Source organism: Magnolia sinica, chromosome 9 (assembly GCF_029962835.1).
Source record: "Magnolia sinica isolate HGM2019 chromosome 9, MsV1, whole genome shotgun sequence".
Classification (NCBI taxonomy): domain Eukaryota; kingdom Viridiplantae; phylum Streptophyta; class Magnoliopsida; order Magnoliales; family Magnoliaceae; genus Magnolia; species Magnolia sinica.
In genome coordinates, this window is record NC_080581.1 from 755,679 (window position 1) to 776,191 (window position 20,513).

The 20,513-nt window shown below is 39.6% G+C and overlaps 1 protein-coding gene across 1 annotated transcript; it reads left to right on the plus strand.

Moving 5' to 3' along the window:
• The first annotated feature begins 6,289 nt into the window (after nt 1–6,289).
• LOC131256568 (glucan endo-1,3-beta-glucosidase 6-like) lies at nt 6,290–19,731 on the plus strand. The gene is made up of 2 exons (XM_058257456.1): nt 6,290–6,653; nt 18,486–19,731. Exons 1-2 carry the CDS (start codon nt 6,322–6,324, stop codon nt 19,594–19,596), a joined length of 1,443 nt encoding a protein of 480 aa, XP_058113439.1. The 5' UTR covers nt 6,290–6,321; the 3' UTR covers nt 19,597–19,731.
• Nucleotides 19,732–20,513: the final 782 nt, after the last annotated feature.

A 20,513-nucleotide genomic window follows, 5' to 3' on the forward strand; every position in this document is an offset into this window, starting at 1 on the left:
TAAAATATTCTTCAATTATGACATCATAAAGGAGTAACATGGACTTTTAAGCCATATCTCTTTTAGCCATTTGGATACTTTTTAGTTTTTTAAATAAAAATAATTTTTCTAATAGAAATGCCCTCCTCTATTACAGTCCCCCGGAATACGAGATAACTTTTCGCGGAGTTTGAGAGGATATTTTGATAATGAGAATATGAGCCTTATTAAATCAATGATTGGGGTCACCACTTAACCGATCTGATCTGTTCATTTTAATCGGACAATCGTATACTCATAGTAAGATCATTTTAGAAAAATGGAGATAACTGTGGCACACAATTGCATTGACGTTGTGGGTTAATTCCAAACTGTTTCCTCTAGTATGGTCTATGTATAATGAGTTTTGCCCTTAAACTTGAGCAGGTGGCGTGGAATTAAAATCCATTTTATGTGGACGGCTTAGATCTGTTATAAGACACTTTAATGGGCCTCATACAAGATGTGGGATGGGTCAATATGTAGGTCCTTTGTGCGGGAAGTCCATTTAGTCTTTTCTCTCTCTTTTTTCTTTGTTTTTTTGACGGAAGTAAACATTTTGACTGTTAAGACCAGCGTCACTTCTTGTATGCATTCAAATGAGTTTCCAAGTGTTTATATATATATATATTTATAGCCACACTCTGCATCATAAAAGCTATAATTGCCAAATGTAAGTTTATATTAGTATAATAGTGGCTCTTATATGTATATATATTTTTTCATGAGTATCAATTATAGGTGTTTGTGAAAGGGATGAGGGTATAGTGGTTCCCTTTATAATTATTTTTTGGTTAGATATGAATGGTGAGAGTTTTTTAAAATGATGAATTTTATAATGAAAGAATGTTGTAATGGACGAATTTTGAAATAAAATAATATTGTGTTGGATGAATATGATAAATGTTGAAATGGATGAATGTTGTGGTGGACGAATGTTGAAATAGATCAACGGTCATAATTGTCATAATGAGGGAGATATGATCGTTTTTGTCAGATCGACGATCCACGGTGTGTATCCATGATCCACAGCTCTTGATGAACTTCGAGCCTACTTTTAGGCAATCAAATGGTGTCCAAATAATATTATTCTAAAGTCATTTTAAAGTTCAACAAATTATTTTTTTCAACGAGTGTAAAATCACTCAAATCGTACATGTAACGATGGAGTTTGTAACTATTTTCATTAGATTGATGATCTAAAGTGTGCATCGGCGATCCATAGTGAGTATCAGCGATGTATAGTTAATATCGACGATCCTCACTAAATATCGATGATTAATAGTGAATATCGGCAATTCAAAGCTAATATTATATGATCCCCACCGAATATCGGTGATTCACATTAAATACTGGATATTCACAATTAAATTCAACGACCCTCACTAAATATCAGTGATCCACATTTAATATTAGTGATCCACTGTGATTATTAACGATCCACAATGATTATCATCAATCCACTATGTAACATTCTTTTATCTCGGGGGGTTAAAAAAGATGTGCATTAAAAATATGATATTTATATATTTATTACATTATAATTAAGGATTATTTTAATTAATATATCAGAATAGCACAACTGGATGAGACCTGAAACCAACAATGTGGGTGAGACCCTAACTATAGTGGCCTACCTCAATGTATGAATTGTATATCCACATCGTTGGTATGTTTTGCCAACTTATTTTAGGACATGGTTTTAAAATAAAGTTATACAAATTTCAATTGGACCTTATCAGCAAGTTGGATGACAAATAATGAATAAACATTACAGTGGACCATATAAAGTTTTTAATGTGGTTGTTCAATCACCAATGTTTCTTATCATGTGATCCACTTGAAATTTGGATCTGTTTCAATTTTGAGATATTGCCTTAAAATGAGATAGAAAAATGAATGAACAACATGAATGTACAAAATATACATCAAGTTGAGCCCCACAGTTAGGCTGCATGCCCTTGTCAAAAATTTGGATGAGGCCAGGTCTCACCGTGTAGTGGGAACTAATTGGGCCGCATGCCCTTGTCAAAAAATGGCCAGGCAAAGCATGTTTTAAGGGACGTGAACGGTGATTAGGTACTACCCATGCCGGAGCCGAGCTCGGCATAGGAAGTGGCTCTGAAGGGCCATTGTGATCTACGCCATCCATTTTAAAGTATAGGCTCTAAAATGAGGCAAATCTAAGGCTCAAGTGGACTACATAGTGGGGATTGAACCACTCCTACTAAAAATTTCTTTAACTGCAAGAGTATTAATATTTATGTTTTTCCTTCATCCAGGTCTACCGACCTTCTAAACACCCTATTTTTATTTTTATTTTTATTTTTTTACACATGCACACACACCCCCACACACTCACGCCATAGTGGGCTTTCACCACCTATGGATACTCGAACCCTTGACCAGGTGTTGAAACTCCGGAGAGTCTACCACCCGAGCAAGAGCAAGGATCCTAAACACTCTATGAATAAGTTGGATGGCATATAAAACACATATATCATTGTGGCCCCTTAGAGCCCTTGTGCTTGGCTCAATGGGGTAGGCGGGCGGACCCCAGTCAGGAGTATCAGCATGCCATGGGCCCACTGTCTATTGGTTTTGCTAGCTCATCTTAGGCCACGAGCCCAATATTGAATCACATCCAAAGCTTATGCACACCATAGTGCTTATGATTAAAAACTTTGCAAGGTTTAAGAAATTTTGGATTAAGCTTAAATTTGTATTTTTCCTTCGTCTAAATAAATTTAACTTTATGAACATGTTAGACAATAAATAAACATTACTCAAGGTTTCAACTGGCCCCATTATTTCTTGTGGTATGGCCTACTTGAGTTTTGGATATATTACAATTTCGGGTTCACGCCTTAAAATGAGTTGGCTAAACAAATGAATGACATTTTGGATATGTTTCAAATTTAGACTCATGCTTTAAATTAAGCGGACAAAATAAATAAATGGGGCCGATAAAATACATATAGCACAATGGGCCTCAAGAAGTCCTTGCACCATTAGTTAGGTGGTACCGCAAAATCCACTTCATAAAGTTGTTAGGTTGTATTCGATGGCCCAACTCAAACACCACACTAGTTCAATTAAATCTCGTCATGTCGAGTTACCATGGATAACCATATGGTCACCGCACAAACTACTGTCAATGAAAAGGAAAGCGAATTTCCTGTCCCTATCCTCTTATAAGCTGATGTGGTGAATTTTGATTGGGCAATCTAGACCGTTAGTGTATTGTTTTAATGAAAAGGAAAGCAGATTACATGACTTTGTCCTTTATAACCTGATGTGATGACTGGGCCATGCCCCAATTAGAAATGAGCCCACCAAAATGTATATATCATCGGCTAAAGAACTTTCAGACATATCTTGTGTGGGCCATATAAGATAGAGTATGCGGCCTAATTAAATTTTGCCACATCGGTCCGTCCACGTCCGGGCCGCAATCTATACCATTTGTCTATTGCTTTTAAAAGTGGACAAATATTAGTCCAAAAGGCCCTTCAACGTGAAAACCGCAGCCTTTTCATTTACTACCCAAAAATAGATGATTAAGAGTAAATTTCTGCGATTGCCCGTGATACGTGGGATACACATAAATGTCGGTGACAAATTCATTCCAATAGTTAGTTTTGAAATCCACTTTGTCCATCTGTTTCTCTGGGAAGTTTCAATGGTAGGCATGTTTTTACCTCAATTTTTTGTTTGGTCCATTTGAGTTTTGGATCCTTTTTCATTTCTTGATGCATGTTTTAAAGCCACGGAATAAGGTAGATTTCTCACAAACATAACAATGAGCCCCACCTAGCATCCCACCGCAGAAACTACCTGTTAAGGAAATCTGCATCCCGGGCCTGTTTGATTTTCAAAACCTTAATAATTTTAGCTGTTATTCCAAATGAAACTAAGGCATGATAAAAAGGACAAGGTAGATCAAAGACTCAAGTGGACCACACCACATAATTTAGGAAATCAAACACCTACCTTTAAAATTTTCTTGAGCACTATTTCATTTAGTGCGGGATAATGTTAGATCTGCCTCATTTTTTAGCTCATTCCTCCGAGTGTTAGGCTAAAATGAGTAGACAGTACAGATACATTGAATATATAAGGGTGGGGCCCATATATTTAAACCAATTCTTTTAGATTGGTCTTGGGAATAAAAATACAAGTGAATTTTCAAACAGGTGGGAGAGCAATAATAACTCATTTGCACTTACATAGGATTTGGACAAGCCCTGAAATCCAGTTATATCCAAAATTCATATCTAAACACCACACCAAACAATGAGAGCATAAGCGTCAACCGTTGAAACATTCCCTGAGCAGACGCAGATGTCTATATGCTATCCAAACCATTCATAGTGTTATCAGTGCCCCTATAAACTATAGGCACAAATATCACCCTGATGGAAGACTTCTGTGGCCCCCCACAAAGTTTCCAATAGTAAACATTCAATCCCAGTTTTTCCATGTGGTGTGGCCCACAAGAGTTTTGTATCTACATGAAATTTTCGACTCGGGTCGCATCATGGTCTTGCAAAAGTGATGGACGGAGTTGATTTCTCATGGGCATATTCGTTTACTCCACACAGCTTCCGACCTCAAGAACCTTAACCAACGTCTATCCATGTCGGATCACAACAGACAAATGCCCTAATCGTCCATTTATCAGAACTGAAGGTTATGTATATCGCAGGGTGAATCCACCAACCCCGTCTTTTCAGTTTTTAACTTTCACTTTGACAGCTGTTCTCCTACAGGAGGTTGCACCAAAATTTCTGGTGCTCTTCCATTTTTTTACGCCAACATTTCGACGTTATTATAAAATCCATTCCATGAAAGTGATAGGAACTACTATTTTAAGATGATCTAATTTCTATTGAGGTCACATAAATCTTGATTCAAACCATCGGTTCTCATTTGATATTAATAGTGTGGCCCACATTACATATTAAAAAAGCCTGATTTTTTAGTAAACAAATATTCTACATAATATATACTGTTTATTTGGTACGGATTTCCTATAAAATGGAATTATTATGGAAAAAAAACGGTAGGGCGCACTACAGATGTGTTGTTTCCCCCAAGTGATCGATTCTCATAGATTCTTCATTGTTGGAGCGCAGCTGTGCAAGTGTACCTTTTCTGTTACTCGACTCCCACACGTGATATACGAGATCCAAGCTGTTCATTAGGTTGGACCCAATGAATTATTTCTTGGTCAGCATCAGGCTTCTCCTCTCATCTCTTGTGTCCCCACACGCACATCCGATGTGGAACTTCGATCAAATCGTTGCACACGTGTGGGTGAACTGACGAGCAGAACCGACTGATTTCTAGGGGAAAGAAAAACATCCGTAGATTCTCCAAAGCAGGTCGGCACGACTGAGGGGTTGGATGTTATACATGTGTGTCGATCCAGCACGTGTGACTGCAAGTACTTAAAAAAAGAAGCTCCGGGCAGGGCGCTTGTGTTTTTGGACATCAGTGATGTCAGATGAGTGAGCTCCCGTCTCACTCCAGAGCATTTCTTCAGAATTCGACTTCCTTTTAAATCTACTTTTTATATTTTTTTTACTTTACCATTGGTTTTTTTCTCATTTAGAAAATCTGTTTTTAAATCCAATCCGAGTAAGCAGCTTGAGAAAATCCAAGTGCTTTGTTCCATCTGTTCTTGGTTTCTTGCATGCAAATCTGAAGATGTAGAAGATAACCCAAGTGACCTTGGATTGCTTTATTTGGTCTTTGATTATTATTTATTTTTTTATATATAAAAAAAAACCATCTTGGTTCCTTTACTTAAGCTATGATACTGGGATTTTTTTTTCCTTTTTCCATGTTTTGTTGCACCACCATCCATCTGACTATCTGTCTATTTCAGCTGTTTTAGTATTTTATGTTGGTTTATGTTGGTTTTTTTTTGGGGGTGCGTTTTCAATGAGTGTTGTTGGTGGTAATCTTAGGTGACAGACCCTGTCTGCTTTGGAGCTTGAGGGGTGGTTTTGGGGGGTTATTGGGTGTTTTTTTTTTTTGGTGGTTTCTTGAGGCGGTTTCCTGGTATTCTTTGGTGGGTCCAGTCATTGGTGTTGGTACTGGGGGACCCATTGCATTATTTCAGTCCAAGCACTAGTTCCGGACCCAGTTCAGCTTTCCTCTGGGGTCTTAAATTTATTAGCTTTTTTTGAAGTTTGAGAGGTGGCTTTCTGTGTTTTTTTGGGGGGGTGATTTCAAGACCCAACTCATTTCTGATTTGGGTTTTACAGCTTGAGAGGTGGTTTTTGAAGGGGGGTGATGAGGTGGTTTTGTTTATTTTTAGGGGTGGTTTCCTGGTTTTCTCTGGTGGGTCCGGCGAGCAGTATTGGCGCTAACTGGGGGAACCAGGCAAGCCACCCATTGCCACCAGACATAGTGGTGAGACTGCTGAAAGATAATGGATTTCAAAAGGTAAAGCTGTTTGATGCAGAGGAAGGGACTTTAAATGCCCTTTCAAAGTCTGGAATAGAAGTGATGGTGGGAATTCCAAATGACATGCTGGCCACTCTAGCTGGCAGTGTCAAAGCAGCTGAGAAATGGGTTTCTAAGAATGTCTCCTCTCACATCTCCAAAAATGGTGTCAACATCAGGTTAGAATTCTCTCCACAACCTGTTATTCATTTATTGTGGGAAATGCTGAGGAGGTTCTCCCCAAGAGTATTGCTCAAGCTGCTGTCAACTCTGCCCCACCTCTTGATGGTCTGGACTATTCATCTAGAAGGTCTCATTGCAGATGGGCTGCATCTGAAAAATCTTGCTTATTGGAGATCTCACCCTGCATACAAAATCAGTGAGAAACCCAAAAAGCAGTTAGAACTAATGTGGATGGTGAGGATCTCTGGTCAGTGAGATTTTTGTCATTTAGGCCTTACATAGTGGGACCTTGAGCAAAAGCGGTGAGCAGCTTGAGCAAGCTTGACAGTAGTGATCTCTTACTCAGTTTTCTTGTACATGTTCTTTTAATTTCCTTGAATTGATTGCGAATGCATTATAACTTGGTTTTATCATGATTTGGTTTCTATTGTGGGTTGGTTTTTGAGCTCAAGTTGCTCTGCTAAAAGCCTGGGACTGGTGTTGGTAAACTGATTAAAATCCATTAAAACTTTTTGCAATTCGACTTGAACTCCATCAGACTGAAAATGGTACATGAATCCTTGGATTCCATCAGAAGTGGAAAGGCTTGTGTTTTTGTGGTTTTTGCCGTTTTCAATGTTAGTTTATCTTGTGGATCTAAAGAATTTGGTTCAAGTTACCATGTCAAAGCTGATTCTTATTTCACTAATGAATGTTATAAATTTCACAAATGAATGTTATAAACTGATTAAAATTCTGTTTGTGATATGGTTGATTAGGCCACCTAATCACCTTTTTGTAGCCTATAAATGTCCTATCTTTTTATAAATACTTCTAAACCTTATGCCGATTCTATCCCACTTTTTGGAAGTCTTAGGGTCTGACGCGATGCTTGGCATGTGGGAGTGAACATTTTTATTTAGATGTTGTCCAGGGTTTCTGCTTTCTAGTTTAGTAATTGTTTGCCATGGAAGTCTTGCTGTCATGTTATCCGATCCATCATCACTCGTTTCTTTTTAATATCTATTGCCCTTGTGATTTCTAATGTCAGGGAAGGTCTTGTTTTTTTTTTTTTTTTTTTTCCTTTTAGAGTTTTCAAGTGACGTGCTCAATTAGCATCTTAGTGAGGATGAAGGCAGCTTTTGAATTGCCGTTTCCTCTTCTATAATTCATTCTCTTTCATTTGCATCTGATGCTATTTCCATTCCTGAGATAGGAAACTTAAAATCTATCTATTCTGATGACACATAGCAACAGAATTTAAACTTGTCCTGCTATTACTTATCAATTCATTTTTTTTTTTTTTGAAAGATGATACTTTATTAAGCCACAGTCAAAAGAAAGGAAAAACAGCAACGAAAATAAATAGAAACCAGAAAAAACAGAAGCCTAAACAAAACCTACAGAAGACCTGAACAAAACTAGAAGTACAACAACCAACCCCAAAGTTGAGAGAACCCCAAAGACTCAAACAAAACAAAAATAAGGAGCCCAATCCCCAAAAAGGAGGAAAACTCTGCTGAGAACCCCTGCCATTGAGATGCTTTTGTTGCGAAAGCACTGATCATTCTTTCTCCCCACATTGCCCAAGGAATTGCTAGCAAATGCCAACCTCCATCTCTTCCTTCCCATTCTCCCTCCATCCACTGCGTGCCACAAGGAAATGACATCCTCAATCGAAGAAGGCATAACCCGGTGGACATTTGCAAGGACAAGGGTACCAACCCAAACTCTGGAAGAGAAGGAACAACGCATGAACAAATGATCCACAAATTCAATGTCTTGAAGCACATCAAACAGATATTAGGGAGAACAATTCCCCTGTTGTGAAGATTATCAATAGTTAGCACCCTACTCCTTCCCACGAGCCACACAAAAGCTGTATAGGACCAAACTACACTTGTGGACCAGCAGCTCTCTTGCGAATCCATCTCTGAATAGGCTTTGTACAAGGATCGCACCGAAAAGAGTCCAAAACCACTATGCCTCCAGGTCATCGAATCTTTCTAATCCGGAGAAAGGAAAAACCTCGCAAACATGATCAACGACGAAGCTAAGCTTTCGATCTCACTATCCCACAGATTTCTCCTAAAGGGGAGAATCCATGACCCATCCTCCCCTCTGCCCGAGAAGCAAGAAGCAATTGAAATGTCGATATCAGGGCAAAGGGAAGCTAGATTCGGGAAATTAGAGATGAGGGAGTTGTCCCCTAACCAGGGATCCACCCAAAACTCACTCTTAGATCATTTCCCACTGAAAATCTTGACCTAAAAAAATTAAAGGGGCTAGCCTATTGATACCTCTTCAAATATAGGAGGAACGATAAAGGGAAGAATTTTTAGTCCACTAGCCCATTGGTGGTGAACCATATTTGGCTACAATGAGGGACCTCCACAAACTACTATCCTCTTTGACAAATCGCCACACCCATTTACCCAAGATCGCAAAGTTAACCAAATCAAGGCGCTTGATGCCCGGGAATAGGGGGAACAAACCTCTTTCCAATTCAAAAGAGGAAATTTCCTAGAAAGGGACCCTTCCTGCGACAAGAAATCCCTGCGGAGCTTATCTATTTTGGCGATAATAGATTTTGAACATTGAAAAAGAGACATATAATAGATAGACATATTCGATAAAGAGGCCTTGATTAGTGTTAATCTACCTCTAAGTGATAAGATATTACTTTTCCAAGCAAAGAGTTTTCTTTCCGTTCATTATAATATTCTATCTCATTCCCACATATATAATGTGGGCTTTCCCATACAGACTGGAAGGCCAAGGTAAGAGGTGGGCATTGATCTTACTTTTTTTTTTTTTTTTGGGGGTTAGCTTGTTAGTACGCACCCATGTCAGTACACACACTCCATGTTAGCCACCCCCACTAGGGATCGATACCATGACCTCAAGTGTTGAAACGAGGGGGCCTTGATCTTACTTTACAACCAAACAAATAAGCCAGATGAGAGGGAGGTTTCTTTTGGGGACAAATGAATTCCAAAGAATTTACATTTTGACTTGTTGACCTTCAAACTCGATATTACCTCAAACCAATAGATTGTTATAGAAGGAAATCAACCATGGAATCTATTGCTTAACAAAAAAGAATGGTGTTGTCAACGAACTAAAGATGACAAATTCAAGAAGGGAAGTTCTCCACAAGGAAACCTTTGAACAACCCATCTTCTTGACCGCATAGCACATTCTACTAAGGGCTTCGGAAACCAAGATGAACATGAAAGGGGATCCCCTTAGCGGTGCTCTCTTGACAAGTTGAAGAAGCCAAATGGAGAACCATTGACAAGGACAAAGAGTTTTGCTAAAGATATACATGAGTGAATCCACCTCCTCCATTTGGCTGCAAAGCCCATACTAGAGAGCGTGTAGTCCAAAAACGATCAATCCACATGGTTTGGGCTTTTTCCAAATCCAATTTACATAGGACTCCTGATCTCTTTTCCCTTTGATAGGAATGAAGGCACTCATGGGCAATCAAAACGGAGACCAAAATTTGTTTGCCAACGACAAAGGCACTCTAATATGGAGAAATGATGCTTGGGATCACCTTTCACAACTTTTGGCTTAAGATCTTAGCTAGAATTTTATAAGAACTGCCACTCAGACTCATTGCTGAAAATCCTTCAGGCTAAAAACTCCCTTGAGTTTTGGAATGAGGGCAATGAATGTGCTGCCTAGTTCCAAGGGAATGTAGCCAATACGGAAGAAGTCTTCAGCAAAGAAGCAAATCTTCTTTAACAAGATTCCAAAGGATTGCAAAAAGGGTACGGGGAATCCATCTAGACTCGGGGATTTGTTCTTCTCGAGGGAAAAAGCAGCATCCCTCACTTCATCCAACAGAATGGGGTTTTCTAGGAAAGCCACATCCTCCAAAGAGAGGGAGGAGAATTGAAGGATATCTGGTTTAGGGCAATTGAGACCCTCATTTGAGAGAAGCACAAAGAAGTAATTTACAATCGAATCACATACCCACTTTGTCTGAAATGCCAACCCCATCCACCAAAATTGAAGAGATGGAGTTGGCCCTCGCTTGGGCATTGGCAATCTTTTGGAAAAATTTGATGTTTTTGTCTCCTTTTAGCCAAACCGCCCGGGATCGCTGGTCACACTTTATCTCTTCCTCCTTAAGTCTAGAACTGTACTTAGAATAATACTTAGCTATGGGTGCGAGTTCTTCCTTCGAAAGTTGCTCAGATTCTTCCTTTATGTCCAAACTCTGCAAGGTGCTGAGAATGTGGTCCATTTCCTTTTCACCGAAACCAAAAATCTCTTGATGCCAAAATTTCAGTTTCTGTTTCAAAAATTGAAGGTTTTTAAATAAAATAAAACCCGACCGACCTTTGATCAAGAAAGAGACCCAACGGTCATTGACTAGGGGCCGAAAACACTCCACTTCGAGCCAAGCAAGCTCAAATTTGAAGGGTCTCAGACAACTTCTAAGAGGATATGGCTATAGTCTGAGTTTGGTCTAGGAAGGCCTTTTTGACAAGCAAAAGGGTAATGGTCTATCTAGCCTCGAGAAACAAGAAATTTATCCAATAAAGAAAAAGAGGGGGGTGACCAACCATTGGACCATGTGAACTTAACATTACCCATTGGGAGGTCGATCAGATCATGCTGCACTATCCAACTTGAGAAGTTCCGCATGTTGGTACCGATCACCATAATTTTTTTCAAAAGCAAAGCGGACTACATTGAAATCTCCACCGAAGCACCAGGGGAGGGAAGATCTCTCTTGAGTTGTTGACAACTCCTAAAATTCTTTATGTGAGGATGAGTGACACGGGCTGTAAATTTCCGAATGTAACAAAATAAAAAACTAAAAAAATGTCCCAAAAAATAATGTTCACAGAGAAAGATCCCAACCATCTTCTTTATGCCACAGTTGAATCCCATACGATCAAAATCCTCAGGTCCATGCCAAGCTATTGCTGCGGGTTAACTTTTCTTGAAAATTAAAAACAACAACTTGGGTGAGCTTAATAAGCTCAGTGAGTACATCTCTATGCATGTGAGATAATTATGAATGCGATGCTTATAAATGCAATAGCCAACACATCTCAGTACAGTTAAACTTCATTGAATAATCGGGGCCATTTTACACTAGCTGGCCAAAACTCTCTCACAGCCACTATTCGACCTCGGCAGTGGAAACCTGTTGCACACCCAACGTGCTCACCCAACTTGGCTCGACAATAGGGAACCCCTTTTATCACAACATATGCTATAGGCTCATTGCACATCTTCTCCATCAAACATTAGTAATAGAGATCTCTTGTAATATGTGCTCACTCCATCCGACTCGACAATGGAGGTCCCAATTGGTACCATGTGGGGTTTAGGGCCTTTCACCCAACCCTTTTATTTGGCTTTAGGGATTTTCAACTTAGGAGACTCAATTGTCCCTCCCAAAATTTCCGATGTTCCCAAAACATTTTCATGGTTCTAACCAGTGTTCGAAATATCGATACTATCGGCCGATATATCGGCCGATATTATCGTTATCGGCCCCCAACGAGACGATACCCGAGCGATAACGCCCGGAAGATACCAAAAATGCAAAAATTCAGATATCGCACGATATATCGTGCGATATCGCACGATATCGCCATGCTTATGGGTGAAGAATAAAAAAATTTGAATTAGAGAAAAAAGGGAGAAACCGGAGAGTACCCGCAAAGATTGGTGATCGGAGGTGGGCCATTACGATATATCTGTGGGGATTTCTCAGAGATTCCGGCGAGAAATCGGGCAAGATTGAGGAACCCCTTCCTCCGGAACGAGAATCATCGTCGCCGCGATTGTCGGAACCTCCGCGTGCGTGAAGGAGAGGGAAGATGAAGAAGAAGGTCGCGGAGATGGGGTGAGAGGGGTTTTCGATTGTGCGGTGGGTTACGGAGTACGCTCTTATCGTACTCAATACACTCAGTTGGGCCAACCTTTAATGTATGTAGTCTATCCATGCCATTCATTCGTTTTCATATCTAATTTAAGGGGTTGATCCCTAAATTTAGGAATTTTAAGGGCCCACCTTAAAGGAGTCACTCTTTTCACTGTTTTCTATGGTGGGGTCCACTCGAGCTCTGGATCTGACCCATTTTTTGGCTCATGCCATAAAATGATCTCTTCAAATGTATAGACGGTGTGGATATAAAAAATACATCATGGTGGGACCCATGAAAGTTGGTCACGTGGCATTGGGGCCATCAGTGATGGAAACTGATTGGATACTCCCCCTAACACTAGCCCGTGGATGGTGGTCGGTGCTTTGTGGGCCCCAAAATAATGTATTTATTTCATCCATTCCGTTCATCCATTTTTAAAGATCATTTTATGGCTTTATCCCAAAAACTAGAGGGATAAAAATCTCAGGTGGACCACACCACAGGAAAACAATATTGATTGGATATCCATCATTTAAATCCTCCTAAGGCCCACTGTACTTTTTATTTGACATCAAATCTATTGATTAGGTCATAAAGACCGAGATGAAGGGAAAAAACAAATATCAGCTAGATCCAATACTTTTATGGACCCCAAAAAGTTTTTAATGGTCAACGTTCATTCCACACTGTTACCTGTAATGTGGTCCAGTTGATATTGGAATATATCTAATTTTTTGTGTAATATCATAAAATGATATATAAAAATAGATGGACGTCATGGATGAAACACATACATCATGGTGGGGCCCACAGAGCACCGACCATCAGCCATTGGCTAGTGGAGTAGCCAATTCGTCTCTGTCAATGACGTTTCCGTCAATGACGGGTGACCTGTACGCTGGTACCGAGTAAACTCTGTTGGGCCACCGTGATTGAACGTGATTTATCCATGCCGTCCATTCGTTTTTACCGATCATTTTAGGTGTTCAGCCCAAAATTGAACCATATCCACGACTCAAGTGGACCATACCACAAGAAACAGTGGAACTTTAATTTCTACCGTTGAAACCTTTTTAAGGCCCACAGTGATGTTTGTTTGTCATCCAACCACATATTTATTTTTTCCCTTCATCTGGGTCTTTATGACCCAATCAACGGATTTGATGTCAAATAAACAGTACAGTGGGCCTTAGGAGGATTTTAATGGTGGATATCCAATCATTATTGTTTTCCTGTGGTGTGGTCCACATGAGATCATATCCCTATAATTTTTTGTATCAGTCACTAAAATGATCTGTAAAAATGGATGAAACAAATACATTATGGTGGGGCCCACGGATCTGAGATGAACTGAAATCACAAATATTAACCTGATTCAAAACTTTTATGGCCCCACGAATATTTCGACTGTGGATGTTCAATCCTTACGTTTTCAGCCTATTTGAAAATTGGATCCTGTTCATTTTTGGCTCTTTGTTCTAAAATGATCTCAAAAAACGGATGAACGGAGTAGATTACTCACAAACATCACGTTGGGCCCCATTTAAGTTTTCAACGCCGGAACTTCCTGCAAATGGCTTGCGCAGGAAATCTGCGTCCATGGATTCTCAGGATGCGTAGCCGGATCGGCTACTAAAGTGATGTCACCAAGTTCTGTGTGGCCCACCATGATGTATGTGTTGTATCTACACCATCCATCCATTTGGCTAGATCATATTACGGCATGAGACAAAGAATGGGTTAGATCCAAATCTGGAGTGGACCCCACCATAGAAAACAGTGGGGAGAGGGACACCCACCCTTGAAACCCTGATCATGGGTCGACTATGATGTTTATCTGAGATCCAACCTGTTTATAAGTTAAGTCAAACATGAAAAAAGGAAAAAAACAACTTTCAGCTTGATCAAAGACTTTTGTGGCCATTAGAAATTTTTAAAAGTGGCCGTCACTCTCTCCACTGTTTTCTGTGGTGGGGTCCACTTGAGCTTTGGATCTGACTCATTCTTTTTCTCATGGCCTAAAATGATATCTTTAAATGGATGGACGGTGTGGATACAACACATACATCATGTAGAAATTTTTAATGGTGGGCGTCACTCTCTCCACTGTTTTCTATGGTGGGGTCCACTCGAGCTTTGGATCTGACTCATTCCTTTTCTCATGGCCTAAAATGATATCTTCAAATGGATGGACGGTGTGGATACAACACATACATCATGGTGGGCATTTCAGAACTCAGTGACGTCACTTCATATCGCCATTAATCATAAGTATATTTCTCAAAATTTACTTTTTCAGTTATTCTTTGTCTTTTCAATGAATTGGTTGTGTTTTCATACATGACTATAATATATTTATAAATATCATGCATCCAATTTTAATATAGTTGCATTAGTTCAGTTAAACATCGCATGGCTTAGGACCCTATACAACGGAAACTTATTATGTGTATATTTTTTTTGAGATGTTATGATTTAAAAGTGTGTATTAAGGGGTTTTTTAACAATCCCCAAAGTTTCATTAAAAAATTCAACCATTTTCCCAATGTTTCCCTATGTTTCCCAAAAAGTGCGATAAACTATGCGATACAAACGATATATCCCGTGCGATAACCGATATGTATCTGTATCTCAAGGGTGCGATACATTGTGCGATACCGATATTTCGAACACTGGTTCTAACCAACCACATGCATGGGGTACATGAGTTCACTATTCTGAACTGTCTCAACGTTCTAACCATTCGCATGAGCTCACAAATCTGAACCATCTCAAGATTCTAACTATCCACACGAGCTTGCAATTTCCAACTATTCTATGGTGTATATGCATGAGTTCTTATACATAATTCGAGGGGAAGCTCTTTCTAGTTAACAAGTTATCAAATGGTATGTTTACCCATTATTAGCTACTTTTGGAAATGGTCAGTCTACATAGGATTCCACATTCAATAAGAGGTCTAACTTGCACACACTTGCACACACGCGCACACACACACACACACACCATGGCCTAGGTTGTTGCACTTGTACACTTGAGCAAGAGTCTAACTTGTACACACACATAGTGTGCACCTCTTGGGTCTAACTTGTCACACTAATACATTTGAACATTGGTCTATCTTGCACACACATCACATTCAAATAGTGGACTATTTTAGTCACAAATACACAAGGTTGAGTGGGCCGGTTTGTGTGCACTACTAACTAATGGTCAAGTGGACCAACATAGGCACCGTACACCCATGCTCAAGTGAACCAAGTCAAGCATCATTTACACATGTTCAAGTGAACTACGGCAAGCATCATTCACACATGTTTAAGTGGACTGATTTAAGCATCACAAACACGTGTTCTAGTGGATTGATTTAAGTAGCATAAACACATGTTCTGGTGGGCTGATCTTAGCATCATTACCACACATCCAAGTGGACTGATTTTAGCATCATGTACACACATCCAAGTGGACTGGTTTAAGCACACATGTTCTAGTGGACTGATTTAAGGATCATGAACACATGCCCGAGTGGACTGGTTTAAGCATCATAAACACATGTTCTTGTGGACTGAATTATGTATTGTAAACACATGTCCAAGTGGACTGATCTTATCATCATTACCACATCTAAGTGGACTGATTCAAACATCATGAAGACATGTCCAAGTGGACTGATTTAAGCATCATAAATGCATGTTATAGTGGGCTGATCTTAGCATCATTACCACACATCCAAGTTGACTGATTTAAACATCATGAACACATGTTCTAGTGAACCGATTTAGGCGTCGTAAACCCATGTCTAAGTTGACTGATTTAAGCATCATAAACACACGTTCTAATGGGTTGGTCTTAGCATCATTAACACACATCCAAGTGGACTGATTTAAGCATCATAAACACCTATCCAAGTGGACTGATTTAAGCATCATAAACACATGTTCTAGTGGGCTGATTTTAGCATCATTACCACACATCCAAGTGGATTGATTTAAGCATCATGAACACATGTCTAAGTCGACTGATTTAAGTATCATGAACATATGTCTAAGTGGACTGATTTAAGCATCGTAAACACATGTCCAAGTGGACTGATTTAAGTCCAAGTATATACATCAAAGTTTAATGATTTAAGCATCATTAAGCTGCAGGTTTGCAATTCATTTCAATTGTGCATCCAGTCCTCCTCTTGCACATTCTTTGATAGAGACATCATTTTCTGTGTTGATAGAGCATCTAATGTTTCCCATTGTGGGCAGTTGTAAGTTTTAATGATCTCCTCTTTGTTACGCATTTATTTGTGCCTGCATGTATGAAATTGTTGTATAAACTGGAATTTACTTAAACTGGTCTTCGTACTGTCATATATCAATTAGTTAGCACTTTGTGAAATGAAGGCATCAGTCCCCTCATTCAACCATGCTATTCACTTCCAGATGTGGATAATGGAGCAGTTTGTGATAGATTGTATACATGTATTTGTGTGATGTATGTCCAATGGAATGCATGTGGATTTGTTTGTTGCAAGGTTCTTGATGCTTGCTGAAAGATTGTTGCTCTCTTTGATAATGTGCTTACATAATGTGTGAACTACTTTGTGTCGGTTGGTTTTCTTGCTCACATTTTTATTTTATTTTTTTGCTTTTCAAAAATAAAAAAAATGTGAGCATGGAAACCATCTGGCACAAAGTAGTTCACAAGAAGTTATAGTATATAGTAATTATAGGGTCCTGGTCATCAGCAAACATACAGTTTACCGATAATCAGGAATCTGTTGCATGTGGGGCCCCTGGTTAGTAAATCTACACTGTCAATCTGATGGCTTCTACTGCGGATGGGGAGTGCCCCGAAAGCCTTCCAGAATGTAAGATTGTAACCCTTCAATTAGATGGTTAAGAGAAAAAAGAAAAGAAAAAAAGAAGCAACAGTGCATAGTCAGCAGGAAAAAGGCCTTGGAAAAAAAATGTAGCAACAGTCCATATTCAACGGGAAAAAGGCCAAATGTGGAAGGGTTGAGATCATTCAATCTGGGAGATTTTTGGGGTATACCCCCAATCCAGTGGACCCATTGGAAGATCTGTGGTTTGGATCACCTAACCACTGGCCACGACATGCATCTAATCTTGCATGTCAGCAATACATGCTTTGCTTTACAAACAGGATCACGTTTGCTATTTCTTCCTATTATGTGTGTTTTCTTTTTGTTTGAGCTATAGCAAGTATCCACTTAATACACATAATATTGCTTATGGTTTCATAATTTTCGAATAACCGCTCCTTAATCTGGAACCATGGGTCTTTTCTGACAAGTAATTCCTATTAACGAAACAAATCTACTACAAGAGAACTAATCATACTTCAGTTCAGGAAGTTGGTTGGTTTTTAATACTATTTCATTTTACTTTAACATTTTGTAATCTAATTTGAAAAAAAACAAATATCCAGTAAATCAAGACAATGAATGATTGGTACATAGCTTTGTTCTTTTCTCATCATGAAATGACAGTACCAAAATTATATTTTCTCCCAAGGCGAAGGGTGAACTTCTTCATGATTTAGAAGATGATATGAGAGCTAAAAATAGAAAATTGAAACAAAAGATGGGACAAAAGAAGAAGAAAAATAACCGACTTCCAGATTTTAATAGTGCATGCTTAATGTTCTGGACGGTTGAATAACTTGCATGGTTTCAATGCTTCATGCTCTACCAATCTTCTACTTTCGAAGGTATCTGTCAGATCACGGGGGCCAGTCAGTCCTTTCGGTCAGGGTGCATGTTAGAATCCTTTCCACCACTGGTGAGAAAGCTAGAAAAATAAGATGATCTATATGTGAAAGGAAGGAAAAACTCGCTTGGAGATTTGAACATTGCCCAAAAAAATCCCTTTGATTTGCCTATTATCTTGCATGGTTTTGATCCTCATCCTACTCTTAAACCTTCTGTTTACGAAGGTATGTAGCTGTTGGCAACGAGCCTTTCTTAGCAACCTACAATGGAAGCTTCCTTTCAACAACGTTCCCAGCTCTTCAAAACATCCAAGGAGCCCTCATAAAAGCTGGCCTGGGCAACCAGGTGAAGGTCACCGTCCCCCTCAATGCCGATGTCTACGAATCGCCGGATGGTCTCCCGTCGGGCGGTGACTTCCGCTCGGACATCCGTGACCTCATGCTCGCCATCGTCAAGTTCCTCAGTGACAATGCTGCTCCCTTCACTGTCAACATCTACCCCTTCATAAGCCTCTACCTAGACTCAAACTTCCCTGTTGACTATGCCTTCTTCAGTGGTGCGTCTTCACCTGTGAATGATGGCGGGACCGTCTACAACAATGTGTTTGACGCGAACCATGACACTCTCGTATGGGCACTGAGGAAAAATGGCTACGAAAACTTACCCATCATTGTCGGCGAAGTTGGGTGGCCGTCAGATGGTGACAAGAATGCGAATTTGAATTATGCACAGCAGTTCAATCAAGGTTTCATGAACCACATTTTGACTGGGAATGGGACCCCCATGAGACCAGGGCCCATCGATGCTTACTTATTTAGCTTGATTGATGAGGATGAGAAGAGCATCGATCCAGGAAATTTTGAGCGGCACTGGGGGATATTCTACTATGATGGGCAGCCTAAGTATCCGCTTAATCTTAGGGCGACAAACGGAGGGGCTTTAGTCCGGGCGAAGAATGTAAAGTATCTGAAACGGCAGTGGTGCATACTCAAGTCAGGAGTAAATGTCAGTGACCCACAAGTTGTATCAAGCGTTAGTTATGCCTGTGGTAATGCGGATTGCACAAGCCTTGGGTATGGTTCGTCGTGCGGAGACTTGGATACACGCGGGAACATCTCGTACGCATTTAATAGTTACTACCAGAAGTTCAATCAGTATGAGAGTGCATGCCAGTTCCCAAAGATTTCAATAATAACGAAGACGGACCCGTCAACAAGAAATTGCAGGTTTGGTATCATGATCGATTCAGGCATGGCTGGACATGGCCGGGGATTTGGAAATATGGCCATTGATTTGGCAGCGGGTATGTTTCTCTTTTTGCTGACATATATATGAGATTGGACTTTTTAATGCACCGTGCTCTCGGCATTTTCTCACTTGCTTTTTAGTACTGATAATGATAGTTTTGTGATCTCTGTGAAAGGAAGTCACTAGCAAGGCTTCCCACCTTAAAGCGATGTATTTTGCTCTCTTCTTTGCTTCCTTTATTCACCTATACACAAGTACCCATGAAACTTCTAGGGTGATCAGAAGCGTTGATCTGGTGAGCCATATCTTTGGTGGACAGTTGCTCAAAAACTACTGTCATGGGAAGATCCTAGTTCTACTGGTGCAGCTTTTGGGCACTGAATTGAGGAGAAAGAGGGCTAAATACCCTTCCCACAATGGCCTCACCTGTTAATAGCCTCATGGGAAACTCCTAATCCTCTGATGGATGGATGGCCTGCAGATAGACGCATTTGGGAGGGTTATTTATTTTTGCGCATGTTCAATCAACGGTGTGGTTCATCAGATCAGCATTTTAACCTCCCAAAGATGCCATGCATATCCACAGGTGAAGGATAAGTTAGTTTCCTCTTAAATGCAGACTCTCCATCCTGTTTATACAATTCATTTCCAAAATACCACCTCTAGCTTTGAAACATCACATGTTTAAATATTTATGCATTTTAGTCCAAGAAAAACCTTGCCGGCCCTATACATACATCCGTTTATTTCCAAAATGCCCCCACCTAAATTTACAAGGCCTGAGAAAATAAGTCATATGAAACCTTTCACTGTTTTATCACTTTTATTTTTCTTTGTTACAATCCAAACTATTATTACCGTTTTTAGCCCAAGGAAACAGAGAAAAGTTTCATTGAACTTATGGCTCTTCGTTTCCAGCAATCTTATTACTATAGTTCAAGCAACATAAATTATCATCAGATTAAGATAGTGTATATGTATGTATATGTAGAGGTTTGATAATC

Coding starts and splice junctions, on each gene's coding strand:
- LOC131256568 (XM_058257456.1), top strand. CDS start 6,322: ATGAGGTGGTTTTGTTTATTTTTAGGGGTGGTTTCCTGGTTTTCTCTG. Junction 6,654..18,485: donor AAAAATGGTGTCAACATCAG/GTTAGAATTCTC, acceptor CTGTTTACGAAG/GTATGTAGCTGTTGGCAACG.